We start from the raw sequence: 22,467 nt of genomic DNA on the forward strand, positions 1-22,467 counted from the left end.
GGGACATCGAGGGAGCCGACGGAGAAGAAACGGAGGCAGAGAATGCGTGGTGAGGACGAAGAGGAAGGAGTGAAGGCCTGGTGCAAAGTGCCATGGGCCACGGCTTGATTGAAAGGGAAGAGGGAGGAAGAAGGAAAGTGAGGTGGGGTGAGGCCAGGGAAAGAGAGCAGCCAGAGCCAGTGGAAGGATGTGACAAGGAGACAGAAGATGGTTTCAGGACAGGATGTGGCCTGGCAAGACGACAGAAAGAGCGTGAGCTGTGAGAGCAGTTCATGGGAGGGAGCACATCCCCGATGAAGAAGGGATGACCCAGTGCAAATACGTGCCAGGCATTAGGGAGCGTTGAGAGAGCTGCATGGGTCCTAGAGAAGAGACAGGCTAAGAAAAGGGCCCCGCGAGGAAAGGTGGCAGATAGGATGTCAAAACAGGGCTTTGTTGCAACTACATGGGAGTGTCACCTCCCGGAGACCGATTAGGTGATGGGAGGCACCGAGAAGAGGATGAAGAGTGGAGTGTGGTGGACGGGAAGACCGGACACTATTGGGAGTGGGGTTGGGGGGTGGGGAGAAGAGGAGAGAGGTGGCAGGCTGAAATCCAGGCAGATCTCAGAGGTCCCAACCAGAAGGAAGTTTGGAGCTCCGAGGTCAGCCAGTGGAAGCAGAGGCATCGGGTGGAGGGGGAGGAAGAAGGGTAGCTAGCAGTGGCTGTTGCGTGGCTTTGAATAATGTGGCAAAAAAAAAAAAAATTCTTGGCTGGTTTTTATACTCTGGATTCTACTGAAACAGTGTGGGAGGCAGGGACAGGGTTCAGGTCTGGGTGTAGGTGGGTCTGACGAGGTTGGCCAGGAGGGCAGTGTGGGCACTGGTGGGCACAGGGCTAGGGAGGAGGATACGAGCTAAGTCCGGACACTGAAAAATCCATCTCATCTTACTGAAAAGCGAACTGACTTCAGGTCCGGTGCTGTGGGTGGTGACTCCAGGCTGGGGAAGCGGGGGAGATGAGTGAATCCACCCAGAGAGGACAGAGACATTGGCTGCCAGACCCAGAGGGAAAGGTCTGGTTAGTAGGAACACAGGGGCCCGGGAGAACCAGAGGAACAAGGGTGTATGGTGGGACTGCTTCACAGATCTGATGATGATGGGTACCGTAGGAAAAGGGACAGCAAGCACCGAGAAAGAAGGACCAGATTTGGACCCGACGTCGTTGACATGCCTGAGGGTCATCAAGTGTTGGAGGAAGGAGGTGTATGTGGAGGGGAGAAAAGAACGATGCTGTAACGCACACGGGGGTTTGGGGTATGTCGGGTGTCAGGGTGGTTACGGAAGGGACCGCGGTGGTTCTAAGAGGAGAGAGCCGGGCCAGTGTCCGGGTGGGGGCAGCGCTGGGATGTGAGGGACAAGTACTGTTGGCAAACGGTAGGCAGCTGGAGGCTGGCGAGGGGAGTGGCACCCCAGGGAGGCAGGGGGGGTTCCCGCCTCAGTGCTCCTGCCCTGGGATGGAGGGGTGGATTTCACCAGAAGGGCCGTGGGCGTGGAACACGGCGGGGGCCGGAGAAAAGATTTGAGGGGTGAGCAGCAAAACATACAAACATCCAGACCTAACAAAAGCATGAAGGGCCGCAGCTGCTGCCAGGCCTCCGGGGGCGCCAGCGACCTGGGATGAGAACCCCTGGGTGGAAGGGGCGCAGTGGGGAGAGGAGCAGGGAGGTGAGGCTTGAGCACACGAGGGCCTGATCAGCAAAGATGGAGGCCTCAGAGTCAGGACTGTCACACATGGGGGACAAGGACTCCAGACCAGGCACACAGCGAGCAAATGGACGTAGCCCATGAGGCTCCGGGCGTGATGGAGGTGGTGTTGGGATTCGCCAGCAAGGTTAGGGAGTAGAGAGCAAATGCGGTCATCCAGACGCTGAGGACACTTGAGGAATAAGGCGGAGAGATGGGAGTGGCGACCAAGGTAGTTGAGTTTTGTGGGTAAGAGCAGAGAGCACCAGCGGGATTGTCCACAGCTAAGGAAGGGGCAGACGGGACAGGAGACCACACTGGTGGGAGAGAGATCCTGCTAGGGAGGCAGGAGGACAGGAGGAAGGGGGACAGCAGGACCCAGGGCTCACTGCGGGTGGAGACTGAGTGCAGTGGTGTTGGGCCATGTGGGCAGGGGTGAGGGCGGGAGGGAGGGTGGAAGGGAAAATGCTGTAGTGAAAAGAAAGAGGAAGGAGAGTCAGAGGAACAGGCTCCCGGAGAGCGCTGTAGGGAGAGTGTGCGACAAAGGGGTCCGAATGGAAACAGGAAAGGTCGCGGGAGGGACGTGTGTGGGGCCCAGGCGGCCAGCAGGGTGTGGGTCCACAGGACGCGAGCAGGGGCTGGCGGGGGGAGCGTGCGGGTTCAGTACCGTACGTCTGAAGCAGAGACGACGGAGGTGAGTTGAGCGGGGGGTGAGGGAGCGAGCAGGGAGCACACAGCAGAGAGGACGGCGGAAGCAGCCGAAGGACTCACAGAGGGTAGCTGAAGGGACGTCACGTGGCTCAGGTAGCGGGACGGTTCCGATGTCATGTGTGCGGTAGACAAGCAGAGCAGGAGAGGCAGGGGGGCGGGCCCTGGAGGCCCATCAGGCGATGGCCCATCAGTCCGCAGCAGGTGGGAGAACATGGTGGGGGAGAGGTGGTCCGAGGGGCAGGAGTGAGAAGGGGCAGGTGAGGGCCTCGCGGGTAGGGCAGGAGAGGCTGGGGAGGGTCAGGGGATGTCCTGCGCCGAGAGGGATGGCAGAGGGCCCGGGGGAGGGAGCGGACGTGAGGCGTCCAGGAACTGTGCCCCCCGGGTGTGGACAAGGCCCTGAGGAAGCCCGTGCAGGAGGAGCAGCACAGCAAGGTAAGACCAGCATTAGAACCCGGAGACACAGGAGGCGGCCAGAGGAGGATGCGGTGATAGAGGTGGCGGCCCATCGAGAATGTTGGGGACCCCCTGCCAGCGAAGGCGTGGTGAGACGATGCGCGTTCCGAGAGGAGGTTAGAGAAACCACCGCTCCAAAATGGTGGACCGGCAAAGGTGGGTGGTGGCTTCGGGCAGACGGGGACAAGAGAGGGACTCGGTACAGCACCCTGGGAAGGACGATGACGGCAAGGGGGAGCAAGAGGGCCAATCACAAGGGGAGGAGATCTGGAGGAAAGGCTAGGAAATCTGGCTGCGTGACTGGCGTGTCGTGGAGAAGTGGGATGTGGTGCCGGAGATGAAGAGGTTTCTAGAAGACCAGAGCAGGAGAAAACGTGAGGGATGGGCTGAGCCCCGTCAGGCTCTGGCCAGCGTGGAAAGAGAAAGACCGTGGAGTCTCAGGCAGCCCGGGCGGGCGGTCCCTCAGAGGTCACTCGGGTCGGGGAACTTAACGGGAAAACAAAGAAGCAGCATGGAAGAAGGGAGAAAATCGTGGATGTAGGAGGGAGCCTGGGTCTGTAAAGGGGACACCACGGAAAAGGGGAAGGCAGCTTGCAGAACTCCTGATCCGGGGGCTGCGGCAAATCTCAGAAGGCAAGAAGACTGCCGTGTGCAGGATGGAGGCCAGGGCAGGAACAGCCCCGGACCACCGTCGTTGGACATTGGAATACCTGGGGCCACCTCGAGCCGGTGGGGAAAGGAGTCACGATAACCGAGGTGAGACAGGAACGGGGCAGCACTGCCGTGGACCCCGCACAGAAACCGTGGCAGGGAGCCTCAGGGTCACTGAGGCGGGCTCAGGTGGACGGAGTCCAGCGTGTGGGTGGCGGATCTGCTGCGAACTAGTGGGGCAGTGGGTGGGAACCAAGGTGGAAGGCATATTTTGCATTGAGAACCAAATGTGTGCTGCTTCTCTAACACGGGGCTGAAGCGTGGAGGTCTAGCAGGCAGCAGAGAGGTCGTACAGGGAACCAGAGAAGGACTGAGATTGTCAAAACCAGTGGACTGCCCTAAGGTCTACTCTAAGAAGATAATGAGGGTTGTGCAGGGGCCCAGAAGGAGAGAACAAGGGGCGGACAGTGGAGACGGGGGTTTGGGGGACTCGTTTCCATGAGGCGGGATGGTGGCTAATAGACGGGGGTGAGGCGGAATGGGATGGAGAGTGTGAGGGCCTTAAGTCTGCAAGTGGGCGCTGGGAGGGGAACATGGCCAAGAGGGGAGGAGGGCATAGGAGGTCTGGGCCATCTCCACGAGGAGTGGGAGATCAAGCACAATGGACGGGGTTGGGTCCCCAGACCCGATGGAGAGGAGAAAGAGAAAGGAACACTAGATTTGAGGGAAGAAGGAAGAGGAGGGAGTGGCAGGCCTGGTGTAAAGTCCGGTGGGCAAGGGCTTGATTGAAAAGGGAAGAGAGGAGGAAGGTGAGGTGGGGTGAGGCTAGGGGACAAGGGAGCCTAAAGGGGGGGCCGTGGTCAGAGCCAGTGGAAGGACCAGACGAGCGCCAGCAGGTGGGGTCAGAGAGAACATGGCCCGATGAGGGGGTTAAAGAGTGTGACCCTAGAGCAGGTCCCGGGAGGGAGCACCTCCCAATGGTGAAGGGATGACCCAAAGCAACTACGTGATAGGCTTTCGGGGGCTTTGAGAGGCGTGGGTCCTAGAGAAGAGCTGGGGTGCTCTCCCGGGGCCGAGGAGGGAAAGGGAAGAAATGTCTCATGAAGAAAGGTCACAGGAAGGAATGTGAAAATGGGGCCTGGAAGCAGTGTGACAGGTGGGTCACTTTCCAGAGACACAGGGTGGCACCGGGGAGGACGGAGAGTGGAGTGTGGTGGAAGGGGGAGGGATTGGACACCAACAGGGAAAGCAGGGAGAAGAGGGAGGTGGCAGGTCTCGGCAGAGTGTGGGGCCCCACGGCGGGAGCAGAGGCATGAGGGGAGGGGAGAAGAGGGCTGCCTAGCAGTGGACCCCGAGCAGTGGCTGCTCCTAGAACCTTGAATGTTGTGGCAAGGGGATAATTTTTGGCCAGGCTCTACTATGGATCCGGCGGGGTTGGGGTGGGAGGTGGGGTTGGGGTGGGAGGCAGGGGAGGGGTGGGAGGGGCTTTGGGGTGGGAGGGACGGACAGGGGGGAGGGGGGAATGGGGTGGGAGGGAGGGTCGGGGGGGTGGTATTTGGGTGTCGGGGAGGGCATGGGTTTCGGGGATCAGTGGGCATGGGGTGGGGGTTGGGAGACACGAGCCATGCTCCAGGCGCGGGGAAAAACCTCTTTTCAAACTAGGCTGCTGGGATGACGACACATCCAGGGTTGAGGATGATGAATACAGGCTGAGGAGAGGGCAGAGGAGACGAGCGAGTCCACTCAGAGAGGACACAGGAGAGTAGCTACAGGGAGGGTGCAAGGGAAGGTCTGCTGGATGGGAATCGCAGGGGGACGTGAGGACCACAGGGACAAGACTCTGCAGGGGACAGTGTCACGGGTCTGAAGTCGGGTGGGGTAACCTAGAGCGAGGCACGATGGCAGACACCGAAAGGACAAGATTAGGGCCAAAGATACTGTCACAGTGCCTTGTGTCATAAGGGGGGGGGGGGCTGGAGGGGTGTGAGGGAGCCGTGTGAACAGAACGGTGCTCTCATGCAGACTGGGGTTTGGGGGTATGGATGTCAAAGAGTAAACGTGGAAAGAATGAGGTGGTTCCAAGAGGATAGAGCCGGGTCAATGTCAAATGTTGGGAATGCTGGGAGTTTGAGGAACAAGGTCAATGGCAACTGGTGGAGCCCAGAAGCATATAAGGGGAGAGGGCAGCCAGGGAGCAGGTCGGGTGTCCGTAGCCCGGATTGTTCACAGGGATGGAGGGTGGTGGTCGACTTCATCTGAGGAGGATGCAGGCATGGCCCCCAAGGCAGGCCTATTAAGATCTCTGAGGGATGAGCAGTTCTCTGCTCAAAGCAAAACCAAAAGAAAACCCCAAAACGAAAACACAGAAGTAGGCACGAGAGATGACGCTGATAGGCGGTCTTGGGGGTCACGCGTCCTCGGGTGAGAATCGCTGGGTGGAAGGGGCAGAGTGGAGGGCGGGCGGAGAGGTGAAGCTTGAGCCAGAGGAGCCCCTGAGCCGGGGGTAGACGGACGCATCAGAGTCAGGACTGTCAGACACGGGGCAAAGGACGTGGGACCAGGAAGACAGCGAGCAAATGGATGTAGCCGAGAAGGCCTCTGGTACGATGTGGGGTGGGTGGGAGGGTTGGGATCGATGGTCAGTGGGTGGGGAGTGCAGGCTAGTTGACACATTAGGACTAGGTCCAAGAGAGAGAATGGCGATCGCAAGGAAGTTGTGTGAGCACCGTGAGCACAGAGCACGGGGCGGGCTGTCCACGCAGAAGGAAGGGGCAGGCGGGACAGGAGACCACAGGGCTGATCATCTGGGGGAGAGATGCTGCCAGGGAGACGGGAGGACCCAGGGCTCCCGCAGGTGGAGGCCGAGTGCAGTGGTGTTGGGCCATGTGGGCAGGGGCGAGGGCGGGAGGGAGGGTGGAAGGGAAAATGCTGTAGTGAAAGGAAAGAGGAAGGAGAGTCAGAGGAACAGCCTCCTGGAGAGCACTGTAGGAAGAGTGTGCAACGAAGGGGTCCGAGTGGAAACAGGAAAGGTCGCAGGAGGGACGTGTGTGGGGCCCAGGCGGCCAGCAGGGTGTGGGTCCACAGGACGTGAGCAGGGGCTGGCGGGGGAGCATGTGGATTCAGTACCGTATGTCTGAAGCAGAGATGACGGAGGGGAGTTGAGCGGGGGGGTGAGGGAGCGAGCAGGGAGCACACAGCAGAGAGGACGGCGGAAGCAGCTGGACGACTCAGAGGGTAGCTGAAGGAACGTCATGTTGCTCAGGTAGCAGGACGGTTCCAATGTCATGTGTGCGGTAGACAAGCAGAGCAGGAGAGGCAGGGGGGCGGGCCCTGGAGGCCCATCAGGCGAGCAGCCCGCAGCAGGTGGGAGAACATGGTGGGGGAGAGGTGGTCCGAGGGGCAGGAGTGAGAAGGGGCAGGTGAGGGCCTCGCAGGTAGGGCAGGAGAGGCTGGGGAGGGTCAGGGGATGTCCTGTGCCGAGAGGGATGGCAGAGGGCCCGGGGGAGGGAGCGGACGTGAGGCATCCAGGAACTGTGCCCCCGGGTGTGGACAAGGTCCTGAGGAAGCCCGTGCAGGAAGAACAGTGCAGGTATGCCAAGAGAGGAACATGGGAGAGGTGGAAGGTGAGGTAGTAGAGGCAGAGGCCCATTTAAAGGGCAGGAACAACCCTGTTCGCAAAAGAAATATTGAGGCAATGAAAGGTCAGAGAAGTCAAGAGAAGGAACCACTCTCTCCAAGATGGCAGACACAAGAGGGTAGAACCGGGTCAGCAGAAGGAGTCAGTACAGCAGGTTGGGGACCAAGAACCTGGCTACAGAGGAGCCTGAGGGCGGGTCAGAAGGGAGCAGACATCAAGGAAGAGACCATTGAATTCATGGCAGAACTGGGACTGGATGCTGAGGATGAAATAGAGGGTTTCTGGAAGACAGAGGTGGGAGAGGAGGCAGAGGATAGGCTGCACGAGCTGCTTCTGCATCCAGTGGGGGGAGAGAGAGTGGCATCTGAGCAGCCACGAAGGCAGTGGGGGGTATTTGTAGGGACAGGGGAGTCAATGGGAAGGGCAGGGCAGGCTGCTCGGAGGAGGGCAGAGAATCTCACGAATGCGCACGGGGCTCAGGAAGGGTAAGGAGGGCGGTGCTGTGAGGAGGGAGGCGGCCTGAGGAGCTCCTCTCTGGGGACGTCAGCAAGGCTGGGGGGGGGTGCAGAGTGGCATGTGGGGTATATAAGGCCAGATGATAGGAGCAGAGCTGAGCAGAACATAGCCAAGATGCTACAGGCAGGGCGTTTGAAGTCGAGGGCCCCGAACGCAGGTGGGAAAGGAACTGTGTAAGGACAGAACACAGAGGGGGAGGGGCAGCACTCCACATTAAGACACGTCCTGCACAGTGACCTCTGGCCGGTCACTTCAGGGGCTTGGGATGGACTCACGTGGTTGGGAGTCCAGTGCGTGGGTAGAAAATCTGCTTAGAGTGGAGGAGTGCACAGTAACCAAGGCAGAAGTGACGGTTTGTAGCAATAACTGATTCTGTGTATGCTACATCAGGAAGGCTGGGGGGGTGGAGGTCTGGCACCCAGCAGAGGCTGTACAGGGAAGCAGGTAAGAAGTGACCTTTAACCCAGCATGATGCCCTGGGTCTATCGAAGAAGATGTCGGCAGCAGAGGGGCAGGGAGGGAGAGCAAGGGGTGGGCTGGTGAGGTCTGGGGACCCTTGTTTTAGAGGCTTGATGTGGTGCACAACAGAGGTAGCAGGGCTTACTGGATGGAGAACGAGAGGGGGGGCTGGCATCTGCACGTGGCCAAGAGGGAAGGAGGGCAAAGGGGGATCTGGACCGTGTCAGTGGGGTGTGGAGGGCAAGCGTGATGGGCGGGGGTGCATCAGGGGACCCGGTGGCGAAGGAATGGAAGCAGGGGCGGTGAGGGAAGGAGGACGAGCTCAAAGTGCAGGCCTGGTGGAAAGTCCGGTGGGCAAGGGCTTGATTGAAAAGGGAAGAGAGGAGGAAGGAAGGTGAGGTGGGGTGAGGCTAGGGGACAAGAAGGGAGCCTAAAGGGGGAGCGGTGATCAGAGCCAGTGGAAGGACCAGACGAGCGCCAGCAGGTGGGTTCAGAGAGAACATGGCCCGTTGAGGGGATGGAAAGGGTATGAACTGAGAGCAGGTCCCGGGAGGGAGCACCTCCCAATGGTGAAGGGATGACCCAATGCGACTACATGACAGGCTTTCGGGAGCTTTGAGAGGCGTGGGGCCTAGAGAAGAGGCGGGGTGCTCTCCGGGGGCTGAGGAGGGAAGGGGAAGGAATGTGAAAATGGGGCCTTGATGCAGTGTGACAGGAGGGTCACGTCTCAGGGACGGGCAAGGTGAAGGGGACCCCCAGGGGACAAAGGAGAGGGGAGCATGGACGGGAGGCAGGCTGGCCGCCAACAGGCTGGGCGGAGAAGAGGGAGGTGGCAGCGTCTGCACCCTGGCACTTGTCGACGTGCCTGCTGGAGGCGCGTCCAGGGCTCCGGGCCAGCCAGCGGGAGCAGTGGCGTGGGGAAGGAAGAGTAGCAAAGGGGTGGTGGCAGGGGCCGCCCCTACAGCCTTGAATGTTGTGGTCAGAGTAGAACTTTCCAGCCAGGCTCTTTACTACGGATCCGGTGGGGATGGGGTGGGAGGTGGGGACGGCAGTTGGGTTGGACGGGAGGGCAGGGTTGGGATTAATGGGGTGTATGTGCAGAGGGGTGTGGGAGACACTGGCGAAGCTCCAGGCACAGAGAAAACCAGGTTTTAAACTGAGCTCGCAACCCATCTAGATGTCCAACGTTGGGGGTGATGACCACAGACTGAAGCGAGGCTGGGGAAGACCAGCGCGTCTACCCAGAGAGGACACAGGACAGGAGCTGCAGGGACGGTGGCAGGTCTGCTGGGCAGGAATCCCAGACGGACGTGAGGACCACAGTGAGGGGACGGTGTCACGGGTCTGAGATGAGGAGAGGTACCCTAGGGAAGGAGCCAGCGGCACCCACGGAGAAAAACCAGTATCGGCCCAAAGATCCGGTCACGTTGCCGGTAAGACCTCAAGGCTGAGGGCGGGAGGGTGTGAACAGAACGATGCTCTCGTGCAGACTGGGCTGGGGGCACAGCAGGTGTCGGGACCACATGCTCAAAGAATGCGGTGCTTCCAAGAGGATAGAGCCGGGTCGGTGTCGGTGTGGGGAACTCTTGGGAATGTGAGGAACGGTGTTAACTGTTCAGGGTGTCAGTGGCAACCGAGAGAAGGAGAAGGTGACAGGCGGTGCCCGGGGAGCGCGGCCCGGGGAGTGAGCTGGGCTTCCACCGCAGTGGTTCTTCCCGAGGATGGGGGGGGGGGGGTGGTTTTCACCCGAGGGGGGCTGTGGGCGCGGCCCCCAAGGCAGGCCTATCAAAACATCTGAGGGGGAGCAGTGCTCTGCTCCAACAAGCACAAAACCAAAAAAAACACAAAAAGAAACCCCCAAACCACGGCCCGATGATGATGCTGATAGGCGGTCTTGGGGGTCACGCGTCCTCGGGTGAGAATCGCTGGGTGGAAGGGGCAGAGTGGAGGGCGGGCGGAGAGGTGAAGCTTGAGCAGATGAGCCCCTGAGCCGGGGGTGCATGGGGACATCAGAGTCAGGACTGTCAGACACGGGGGAAAGGACGTGGGACCAGGAAGACAGCGAGCAGATGGATGTAGCCGAGAAGGCACCTGGCACATTGGGGGCTGGGTGCGGATTCACGGTCGGCGTGTAGGGAGTGGCGGGCCAAAGTGGTGTTCCCAGAGCTAGGGACGCTTCAGGACTCGGGCCGAGAGAGAGGAGAATGGCGATCGCAAGGAAGTTGTGTGAGCACCGTGAGCACAGAGCACAGGGCGGCTGTCCACGCAGAAGGGGCAGGCGGGACAGGAGACCACAGGGCTGATCATCTGGGGGAGAGATGCTGCCAGGGAGGCAGGAGGACCCAGGGCTCCCGCAGGTGGAGGCCTAGTGCAGTGGTGTTGGGCCATGTGGGCAGGGGCGAGGGCGGGAGGGAGGGTGGAAGGGAAAATGCGGTAGTGAAAGGAAAGAGGAAGCAGAGTCAGAGGTTCAAACAGCCTCCTGGAGAGCACTGTAGGAAGAGTGTGCAACGAAGGGGTCCGAGTGGAAACAGGAAAGGTCGCAGGAGGGACGTGTGTGGGGCCCAGGCGGCCAGCAGGGTGTGGGTCCACAGGACGCGAGCAGGGGCTGGCGGGGGAGCATGCGGGTTCAGTACCGTTATGTCTGAAGCAGAGAAGACGGAGGTGAGTTGAGGGGGGGTGAGGGAGCGAGCAGGGAGCACACAGCAGAGAGGACGGCGGAATCAGCCGAAGGACTCACAGAGGGTAGCTGAAGGGACGTCACGTGGCTCAGGTAGCGGGACGGTTCCGATGTCATGTGTGCGGTAGACAAGCAGAGCAGGAGAGGTAGGGGGGCGGGCCCTGGAGGCCCATCAGGCGATGGCCCATCAGTCCGCAGCAGGTGGGAGAACATGGTGGGGGAGAGGTGGTCCGAGGGGCAGGAGTGAGAAGGGGCAGGTGAGGGCCTCGCAGGTAGGGCAGGAGAGGCTGGGGAGGGTCAGGGAATGAATGTCCTGTGCCGAGAGGGATGGCAGAGGGCCCAGGGGAGGGAGCAGACGAGAGGCATCCAGGAACTGCCCCCCAAATGGGGACAAGGTCTTGAAGAACCAACCCCCCTGCCCCAGGAGGAAGAGGACAGCCTATAGGAAGCAGGGGTGGGGGGAGGCGGCCAGAGGAGAGGAGTCAGGAGAGCTGGTGGCCCGTTTAAAATGTTGGGGACAACGCTATCAGTGCAGGGCATGGTGAGAAGATGAAAGGTCAGAGAAGGGACCAGGGAATGACCTCCCAAGCGGCCGACCTGAAACGTAGAGGGGTTAGCAGTGACGTCAGCAGCAGGTGGATTCAGTACAGCACACTGGGACAAAGGTCCTGTCAAGAGGAAGAAGATGTGACGGAAAAGACCCGTGACCCCTTCACGTGCCCGGCAGGTGGTAGGTGAGGAAGGACAGGACGCTGTGGATGGAGCAGGGTGTCTCTGAGCACACTGATTCTGCACACGGCGTAAAAGAGACAGTGGGGTCTGGAGAGCAGCCGTGAGAAGGTGGTCATGGGATGGGATCTGTGTCAGGGGAGTCAACGGGACGAGAAGAGCGGCAGGCAGCGGGGGAGGAGGAGACAACCTGTGGCCGCCTGCGGGGCTCAGGTTTGGTAAAAGGGCATCAGGGAGAACGGAACCGCGCCCTGAAGAACGTCCCAGCAGCGGGGATGTCGGCAGGTCTGGGGGCAAAAGGGGAGGCCCGTGTGCTCGTGAGGCCCGATGGTGGGAGCCCGCTAATGAACGTAAGAACGCATAGGTGCTGCTGTGTGACTGTGTGACAGTGTAGAATATTACAGAATATTTCCAGCCGAATAAAGCCACATCGGCACGGTGCCGTCACTTGGACTTTGAAAGGACGGCACTGGGCGCCGGTAACCGTGAATGCCACAGACGGCGACGCGCCATTTATACGTTCGCTGTTTTGCCAACGGAAGGGAGCGGAGGAAAAGTGGAAAGAAGTGGCTGAAATGAAATTGGAATTAAGCTGACAGTAGACTTAACTAAGCAATCTCGCAACTATTGGGCAACATTGTAATGGTGATGATCCACAGTGCTGCCTGTCAGCTTGATCACAGTTAATGGGATAAAGGGAACTGGGAGAAATATGTAAACATAAATTGTTGTAGAGAAACAGGTGGCTGCCTGCAAACTATCACGTAATCGCGTGGAAGCTGGCCGACTCGGGAGAATGCGCGGCCGTCCAGAGCTAAGTTCGGGAAGCGAAGCCTGGACGGAGGGCACCGGCTGCAACCCTCCAGTGCTTCTGGTGTCCAAATATGAAGGTGCGAGTAAGTCATTAGAGGAATTTGGAGTGATGAGAGTAGGTTAAGGAGGAAGTTCCCGAGTGGAACCGGGCCTGAGTGCTACGACCAAGCAGAGGTCTTTTCCCTACAGTCACAAGAGGGAAAAGAGGAAATGAGTGGATATGCCACCTTTGTGGTGCATCCTGGAGAGGGGTTATCGTTTAAGAACGGCAGCAACAAAGGTTCGTACCCTGACCACGGTGTGACGAGGGACAGGATGGGGAGACGGGTTGAAAGCCGCACAGCGGGAATGTTAGAAATTTCAGCGTTTGAGGAAAGCCAGGGCGGGTACAAGGAGGAGGGGCAGGTGAAAGGAGATCTGACACTGGGAATGTTGGTCCAGCTCGTGGGTCAAACTGGAGGAATATGGATTCTAAGGCTGGATGGATACAGAGTCCAGTGATCAAGGCAGAGGGAAACGGTGGTTGAACGGTAATTTCGACCTATCCTACTTTTTAAAGATCTGAGTAAAACCACAGATTATGTGCTTAGCTTGGAAGAGGGCAAAGTTTCCCGAGGGGCCGTGACTAAGGATCCCTGTGAGTGGCCGGAGGTGGGTAAAAGTGAACAACTCTGATGCAGATTTTACTTAATTGCAAGTGTTCATAGTGTCGGGAGTTATATTATTAATATCGAACACCAAGTAATAGAACGGAGACCACAGATTCGTAAGAGGTAGGAGCCCATCGGAATCCTGCAGTAGCTCAAGAGCAGACGTAGGTTAAGGAGGTGCAGGTACCAAGTCGAGCACAGTGACGAATTGTTATGTGGGAGGCGGCGTCCCTAATGACAGAGAAAAGAGGCTCCTACACCTGGGCTATTAAACTGGATCTTCGGACGGGTATCTTCTGTTGAAGACTTTTTAAGGGAGTTATTTAAATGAGTGAAAATGCTTTGAGACGAGAACTGTGAGGCACGCAAGGCCTGACAGTCCAATAATAAAAGCAATATAGGGGGTCACAGTGGTTGTGAATCATAATGGAACAAAAAGCTCAAAGGCCGGGGGCATCCTGGAGGTCGGGTGGGGGAAACAGTGCTAGCACGTTGCACAGACCGGTAGTCTGTGCTCTCGGGGTGCAATAAACCTTCAGAGGAAAGCAAGTTGCTGAATGGGAAAGGGTGCGAAGAAAGAACGCTGCCCTGAAGGCTTTTGTAAGCATGTCTGCATAAAGGAGGAGTGGCCGGAGGACCGAAGACCGGTAGGGCTAACTGAATAGAGACCTGGGATAATGGTCAGCTTCCCACAAACGGCCCGTGGTTTGCGGGGAGGATTCACGGGACCATCTTGATGTTGGGCTCGAGTACATTTTATCAGATGGCGTTTAGATTTTTTGCCCACATATAAAGTAAGGGGGAGTGAGAAAGTTTAAAGATATAGCACAGACCAAGATAACCGTGGGAACCACTTCCTGGAGGTCGGAGGGTATGTCCTATGAACTGTGGAAGACTTGATTCTAAAGAGGATAAAGGCAGAGAGTGCATAGTTTCACGACCGAAACAACAACAGCTTCTGTTTATTGAGTGTTTACTATGTGTCTGGCACCATGCTAATCACCTTATTTAGTTTCATTTCATCTTTACGACAATCCTAACAAGCTTATGGAAATCTAAGAATTTGTCCAAGTTACCCAGTCCGTATGTAGCAGATCCAGATCCCAATCTGTCTCTCCCCAAAACCTATATTCCTTTCTATTATGATATACAGTGTTCAAGTTGAAAAAAAATCAGTCTGTAGAATTTCTTTGTGTGTGTGTGTGTGTGTGTGTGTGTGTGTGTGATTGTATGGAAAATATACTTTTTGAAATAAGTAGAAGTGATATATAGATCTTCAGGTGATTAGAAAAATTCACAGTATTTGCAATGGGGAAAATGCAAAAAAAAAAAAAAAAAAAGAAAAAAAAAAGAAAAAAAGAAAAAAGCAAAAAAAAAAAAAAACCAAAAAACGGGGTGGTGGTGGTGGTGGTGGTAGACTCTTATTACCATCTATGTCCTGGTATTTCACTTCTGTTCTTTGCACAGCAAAGACTTTGAATTGGCCATAGGTTAAAAATGTTAGAGTTTCTGACCAAGGCTGAAGAATAGAGAGGAGTTTGATTTTAAGCAGGTATACGATGGGTCGACTAAAAATCGACTACTAACAATTAAATTTTAAAAGTCCGACTGTCGAGACAAAACTCCATTTCTTTTCTCCAAGACGCAAGGACAAGAGTTTATAGCTATAAACAGTTTAACACCAATCGGAACACCCTTTGCCAAGTTTAACAGAGAACAAAGAAAACTCTCCAAGTGCCAAATTTTTATGAACAAAATACTAACACACCATCAAGCAAAAGAGTCCATAGCCAGCAGACCAAAGGTTGAAACCTCTGGGCTAATTTGTAAGATCTGTGTTTTCAAAATAAAGTAACTCCTTAGAAAGGAGGGGTGAGGAAACCTTCCCGATACTTCCTCTCTTGGTAGAAATGTTTTTTCTTATCGTGGTTTGCTCCTGTACAATGTAATTTCTGTACTTTCAATATTGTTGTTTTCTGTATTTTGATATTGTAAAGTTGTATCTGTTGTATTCTGTCAAGACCACTCCCTGGGGTGTGAGGCACCTGACTTAGTTATCCAAGTGAGCCTGGGGAATTGGGAGGAGCTCGCATTCTCAGCTGGGAAGGGCTTGATTCTTCAGTGAGTTCAGCATTTTGCTTCCCTTTAAAATTAAGTTGCAAAGTAATGGCATCCCTTAAAAACCAGAAACCTTAGAAGTACAATAAGGGGAGGACTTTTGAGAAAAGGAGAGGTGGCTCTTGGGGGGGAAAAAACAATGATGCAGTGCAGTTTCCCAGGATGATGGCTGAAGCCCAGCGCTGTGTTAAGCCTGGGCCCAGATACGGGTTTGGACCAAGGGAAAATAAAGCTAGCTTTACTGAAGAGCACAGTACAGCCAATTTCATTGGTGGCTGGTGGACATACTTTCGACAGATGTAACCAGAGGGAAACAGACCAGGAGAGAAAGTGAAGCCGGAAGGGGATGGAGCTAGAGGAACTTCATAAAGGGATCAAGGAGGTAATTAGAAGTCAAAGCCAGATGGCCTAATGCTTGAAGGAGAAATATTGAAGGCCAGATAAGAAAGTGCCTTCCTACCCAGGGGGTTATGGATCCGGGGTGGTTGCAGGATAGAAGTGTAGGTCCGACTAGGGCCAGAGGGAACCACCCGGGATTCAGACCCAGCAACGGTGCCAACTTGAATCTACCTCGTGCTAGAGTGAGTAGCCTGGTCTATCGTCCGACGCAGAGGAGATTGGGCAGGGGCTCCCAGAACCAACATCTGAAAAGGGAGTTGGGAGAGGGGCTAAGAGAAGGCAGGTTAAGCCCCAGACGGAACTGAATGATGACCAGGGATAACTATTTACTAGTACTTTTACGATTTCTTGTAACTCTGTAACTTCCCCAGTATTTGTTAATTTTGTTAACTTCTGTTTTTTCCTGTACCGGTAGTAAAAATTGTTTTTTCGTGTACTGGTAGTAAAAATTGTTTTTTCCTGTACTAGTAATAAAAATTGTTGAAAACATCAATGCGATAGGTGTGCTTATTTCTGTAAAAAACTGGGTAACAGTGTCGGAGTGAATCCGAGAAGAGCTCAGGTGGGAAAACGGGAAAAGAAAATCAAGTGCAACAAATACTTGACATTCATTCAGAGAGGTCGGTCACAAGACCTCAAACCCCAGGTTTGTACATCCTGTTGGCCCTAGCCGTTGGCTCCCCTTCAGAGGTCTCCCCACCCCTCCCTCAAGAGCGCATATGGGCCAAGGAGAGACTTCCAGTGCCCTTCTCAAATGTGGAGATACAGAGGCTGGCTAAGCCACTCGTCAGGATGAGTCCTACTCTCAGACTTGTGCTGTAGGACCCCCAGAAACGATGATCTTAAAATGCCACGGAGCTACCGAATATAAAGTCCTTAGGAGGCCCCCCCCAATAATCTTGAGAAGTAGGCTACGATCCTTCACAGGCGACACCAGGTACACGAACCCTCAATTCGTGGTCACACTGTTACAACAGAAAGCACGGGTTCCTTTCGGAGCCACCGCCGTATACGTTCAGTTTAAACGTCCCGCAAGTATTACTTAGAGACCTGGTCATAAAATTGGTATTTCTGCAGGAGTTAATTTTATCAATACAAATATACCATCATTGTCATTGCATGTAATTCTGGAAGAGAACCATATTCCTGACCCCCAAACATCTGCCCAGGCGTTTAAGAGCTCAAGTTGCCCTGCGTTCTGAACCTTATCTCCTCCCTTCTGTGGGTTAGTACCTGCTGTCGAATCATCATCAGGCAAACGAACAAGAGTGTAACATATTCCTGGTTGGTTATAAGGGAGGCTGGGGGCTGGGATGCAGCACAGCACTTCGTAGGAATCTGATGGTTCCACCTGCACTGTCACTTTCTCCAGCAGCTGGTCATTGAGAGTATTGGTGCATTCAAACTGGAAAGTGAGCAGACAGAAAAGCTATGGTGGAGGAGAACTGATTTCCAGCAAGTTGTTCCTTCCCACCCATAATCCACAACTCTGTTCTGGGCCCCACTGTCCCTTTCCTGTCTACACTGTCCTGCAGGTCCCCTCCTAAGACTTCTCTCGAGGCAACACGACAGCCTTGAGTTCTTTTTGTTTGTATTATTCATCAGTTTTTTGCTTCTTCCTGAGACTGAGGTGTACTGAACAAGACGGTAGAAGGCTGACAGCTAAGATGCAAACTGAAATCCAAGTTCTTGGAACAAGCCACTTAATTTACCCTGATGTTAAATGAGGGTTATTTTTTAATAGGTTATATACTTGATGTTGTGCCAGCTACTTCAGACATCTCGGTTTTACGTCCTTTTAAAGTTTAACCGTCATTGATTTTGAGACTGAAACAAATAAAAAATAAATAAAAAATAAAAAATAAATAAATAAAAAAAAAATAAATAAAGTTTAACCATCATACGAAGGCATTTCTACAGCTGAGTCAGGAAAAAAAAAAACCCAGAAATGAGGCCAAGTTACAGCTCAGTAAAATCATAATCATAAACTAGAATCATACACCAAAGGGGAGTCGATACTCATCTCTAAAGCACACGGAGCCAGGGCGGGAGCCGGGATAGCCCTTCTCTCACCTGGAACACGATGTGATCGGTAAACATGTGCTTGATACAACGAACAAAATATTCCGTCTCTGCTTCTGTAAGTTGAACAGGCTCAGAAGACTTGAACAAGGGTCCTAGGTTCATAAACTCGGGAACGGCGGCCAATTGTTCTTTCAAGGAAAAAAAAAAAAAAAAAGAAAGTCACAGAGGTGCCTCAAATGTTTTAAGTTGCCACTGCTTCACTAACAGTTGGAAGGCTCTACTAGAATGTCCCCGAGCGTTAGTGAAGTCATCTTTTATGAGAGTTTATCTATTGAATTACTACGAAGAAAAACAAATAAATTCCTAGTATTGTAAAATTTGAGTTCCCCATTAACCAAGACACCTCGTAGGAACAACTCTCCCAGTTAGTGACTTAGCAGTTGGAAATTGAAAAGTCCCAGGGATTCCAGGGAGCCGCCACTCATGACGATAAATGATTCGCACAAAGGTTTCCAGGGCTGAGAATTAATCAACTTGAATAAAAGTAGTGGACTTCATTATATTTACCGTGCCTGGGGTGCGAGACTATTACTTCTACCCATTAAATCATCATACCTTGGAAAATGTCTTGCCTGGAAGGAGCCAGCTTCTCTGGCTTGGTAGCCACGAGTGTGATTTCTGCAAAGACGGACGTGAACAGTCAAATGAGCCTCCCGCCCACTGTCAAGCTAAAAAACGCAGACAGAAACTTCTAGCAGATGTACAAGGAGCTATTCCCTAAATTATACCAGTCGGTTCTCTGTCCCCCTTTTCAGAGAGATGCTCATATTGAAATGTACTTAGTGAATGTAGTTTGTGAAATAATCAGTGGCCCTAAAAATCCAGAATTTGCTTTAAAGGGACCAGGATGTCCCAAAAACCAAACTACTAAAAGGCGCAATTTATACAACAGACCTCATGACCGAGACAGAAAGATGAGTTGTGTCCTAATAGAAAAACTGAGAATGTGGAAGGTTAGAAGATCTCTCTCCTCCTCACCTCGAGCCACTAAACTCTTTTTCTTTTTTGAGTTTTTTTTTTTTTCAACGTTTATTTATTTTTGGGACAGAGAGAGACAGAGCATGAATGGGGGATGGGCAGAGAGAGAGGGAGACACAGAATCGGAAACAGGCTCCAGGCTCTGAGCCATCAGCCCAGAGCCCGACACGGGGCTCGAACTCACGGACCGCGAGATCGTGACCTGGCTGAAGTCGGACGCTTAACCGACTGCGCCACCCAGGCGCCCCTCTTTTTTGAGTTTTAAAGTGAGATATTTTTGGGAATATTTTTTTTATGAGCTTGTGCCATACATTCTTTCACAACAAGCCTCCGGTAGCAAAATTAAGAATTTCCCAATCTCAGAAAATAAAAACGGCAGCTGGCAGCATAGTCACTGCCTTGAGACACGCAGTGACCACGAACTTCACACGCGGGAACACTTAGCAGCGAGAGAAGAAAAAACTCAATCTGGGTCATGTTTCATACTCTATGAGAAAACCAGGAAAAAACTTTTAAAAACTCTAATTAAAAAAATACATCCGGGGGGCGCCTGGGTGGCGCAGTCGGTTAAGCGTCCGACTTCAGCCAGGTCACGATCTCGCGGTCCGTGAGTTCGAGCCCCGCGTCAGGCTGTGGGCTGATGGCTCGGAGCCTGGAGCCTGTTTCCGATTCTGTGTCTCCCTCTCTCTCTGCCCATCCCCCGTTCATGCTCTGTCTCTCTCTGTCCCCAAAATAAATTAAAAACGTTGAAAAAAAATTTATATATAAAAAAAAAATACATCCGGGCGCCTGGGTGGCTCAGTCAGTTGGGCGTCCGACTTCGGCTCAGGTCATGATCTCGCAGTTCATGGGTTCGGGCCCCACGTCGGGCTGTGTGCTGACAGCTCAGAGCCTGGAGCCTGCTTCCGATTCTGTCTCCCTCCCTCTCTGCCCCTCCCCCACTCACGCCTCTGTCTCTCTCTCAAAAATAAAGATTAAAAAAATAATAATAAAAAATTAAAAACACACCCAGGGGCGCCTGGGTGGCTCAGTCGGTTAGGCCTCCAATTCTTGATTTTGGCTCAGGTCATGATCTCACAGTTAGTTCGTGGGTTCAAACCCCACGTCGGGACTCTGTGCTGACAGTGCAGAGCCTCCTTGGGATTCTCTGTTTCCCTCTCTCTCTGCCCCTCCCTGCTCTCTAAATAAATAAACATTAAAAAAAAAAAATCCATGTTAGTTCCATAAGATTCAGGAGCGACGATTAAACAAATCAAAGAAGTCTTTGCGAAAATATACTAACAGCATATTTCACTGGTGCAAAATCACTCACACATAGGAAAACTAACAGTAAAGTGTTCCCGTTACCTGCTTTCTGTTCAAAGACAGGAGCCATAGCAAGAGGAATGGATTTCATGTCAAAGGGCTTTTCTGAAGGCTCCAACGTGTACTGGTGTAAGGCTTTCTCCATCCCCGGCACAGAGACAGCGAGGCCTACAAAATAGAAATCTCAGCATTCTAACTTCTTGCCAATCCTAGGATCCAGACAGGCCCAGAAGTGTAGTATTTATCTAAGCTTTCTGAAGAAAGAGAAGGATTAAGCCACAGACTTTATAACTTAAATGGTTAAAAATGAAGCTGTCTTATAAGACTGCCTTCTAATTTTGCCCAAGGAAGCATGGGAGCAGAGCATCAAGATACCCAACAAATTAGAAGTACCTTCCAGGAAAGAAAGCAACTTAGCCACGTGGGAACAACCGTAACATAGAGGGAAAAGGTAGAGCCAATCCAGAGGAAGTTCAAGGAGAACTAGCCACAAGCAGGGCTCTCCGGGCCCTTACATACTTTCGGTTCCCCTAGAAATGGAAGCGCATGCAAAGACAAACGACAAGCATGTGCCTAGTGAAGTTGGCTCTTAATGCAGATCACAAGATAATGCTTCCAAGATGCCATTTGGGGACCAAAAACGTATCTGTCTCCATTCCTGGCTCTCACTGACCGTTGAAGATGTAGGTAGCATTCAGCGACATCTGCCTCTGCTGCAGCACATTCAGATAGAAAGTAGCTCTGTCCCGAACCTCATCATCAGTATCCATCATACACCTGTCCAGGGGACACAGAAGAGGCCTGTCACAGCACCCTCAAATTTTCCGAGAGCTTTCTTTCCCACCATACCCAAACGACCCAGAGCAGGCTATCTGACACTACCTTTGGAAGAGAGCTCAACAGCCAACAGTGGATCCTACAATCTCCATAAATTTGGGAGACTGTCCTGAACTGGTAAAGAAATAGGGTCTTTATGAACCAGAAGCACTACGTAAGCAGGCATTAAAATGATTAGGAAGAATACAAAAACATGAGATAGCAGGTTGGAGTCTAGTCTTGAATATGCAGCCACCTGACCCTGGTAAAGACTCAGACTTCTTCATCATTAAGAGATGGGACCATTATGCTTTCTAAGGATACTAAAAAGGATTCAGAATCCAGCCACTGTTACTACTCAAATGGCAATTTGTTTTATTTCAACCAGCCAGCCTTTAGCTTATCATTTTTCTGCTTCAATTATAAGATGTAATCACAGAGTATTTGCTAAAGCAGATCTTTTCCTCATCAAGTAGGGAACCATGGAAACCACGAAAAGAGTTGATTTTTCAACTCTCCATAGTGAATCACTTTGAAGTTGGCCCCTATTCTGCAAATTGAGGCACATATGTTTCAGTCACTTCCTCAAACTCCACGGGAGAAAGTCAAAATCAAATCTACGTGTGCGCACACAATCGCTAGAAAGATAACAAAAATGCCATTCGCCCCTGACTTATTCCGTCAGTTCTACTCTTAGGCTCCACGAAACATTTGATGTGGTACAACGAAGCACTGTCTGTTCAGTCATATGGCGTCCTTTGAAAAAAAAAAAAAAAAAAAGACACACTTACCTTTGTAAGAGGACAAGGATGCTTGGGAGAAGATTCTCATTTTGAGCCCCAAATTTAGCCAAAGCACTCACAGCAGCTACAATGAAGCATAAAACAGAACAACATAAATACCGTATTGGTTTCTCAGGGTTGCGCAGTAATTATTCAAAAAACGAAAAACAAAACAAAAACCAAAAAAAGAAGCTTCCCCGTGTTCAGTGGGAATAAACTCTCTTAATTTGTGTATTTCTTGATTTTATCTCTTTGACCCATTTAAGCCTAACTAGAAATCTGCAGGCCCAAGACAGCTATGGATAGGAAAATTCTCTATGCACTGAGAAAAAAGAATCATATGTGTGTGTGTGTGTGTGTGTGTGTGTGTGTGTGTGTGTGTATATATATATATACATGTATATGCATATATATGTATATATATATACATATACATACACATACATATATACATATATATACATATACATACACATACATATATACGTATATATACATATACATATATATACACACATACATATATATATGTATGTGTGTGTGTGTGTGTGTGTGTGTATATATATATATATATATATATATATATATATATATATATAAATAGGCCTTCCTCCACTCTGACCACAGCCCCCGTATACCACAGTGACGTAATTAAGCTCTAACACAAACAACCAGCCCCAAGCATAAAAAGCAACTCTACTATTAAATTCACTCCATTCAGGAAAAGATTTATTGCTTACCTAACTTTTGTCGGGAGTGGTGCCGGGGGTAGAAAGAGAAAAGACACAGTCCCTGATCTCAGGGAGTTGGACTCTAGTGGAGAAGACAGGTAAGTAAAGAGACAATGACAACGTGGTAAAGTCCACGGCAGAACTACATCCAGGATGCTACGTGAGAAGAGAGAGAGAGGAGCCTAAATCAGAACTGCTGGAGAAGGGACCCAAGGATGGACGCTTGCTACCTG

At 52.6% G+C, this 22,467-nt stretch overlaps 1 protein-coding gene across 2 annotated transcripts in view; it reads right to left on the minus strand.

The window, feature by feature from the left end:
- COPG2 (COPI coat complex subunit gamma 2) overlaps positions 1-22,467 on the minus strand; it is a 117,817-nt gene that overhangs the window by 29,612 nt on the left and 65,738 nt on the right. For both annotated transcript variants that reach the window (XM_023250572.2, XM_045052760.1), the window contains 6 exons: positions 21,513-21,588; positions 20,579-20,682; positions 19,948-20,073; positions 18,178-18,240; positions 17,611-17,750; positions 16,771-16,942 (listed from right to left, as the gene is read on the minus strand). In XM_023250572.2, the coding sequence (XP_023106340.1) occupies positions 16,771-16,942; positions 17,611-17,750; positions 18,178-18,240; positions 19,948-20,073; positions 20,579-20,682; positions 21,513-21,588 (681 nt within the window). The remainder of the gene's footprint in view (positions 1-16,770; positions 16,943-17,610; positions 17,751-18,177; positions 18,241-19,947; positions 20,074-20,578; positions 20,683-21,512; positions 21,589-22,467) is intronic.

Source organism: Felis catus, chromosome A2 (assembly GCF_018350175.1).
Source record: "Felis catus isolate Fca126 chromosome A2, F.catus_Fca126_mat1.0, whole genome shotgun sequence".
Lineage (NCBI taxonomy): Eukaryota > Metazoa > Chordata > Mammalia > Carnivora > Felidae > Felis > Felis catus.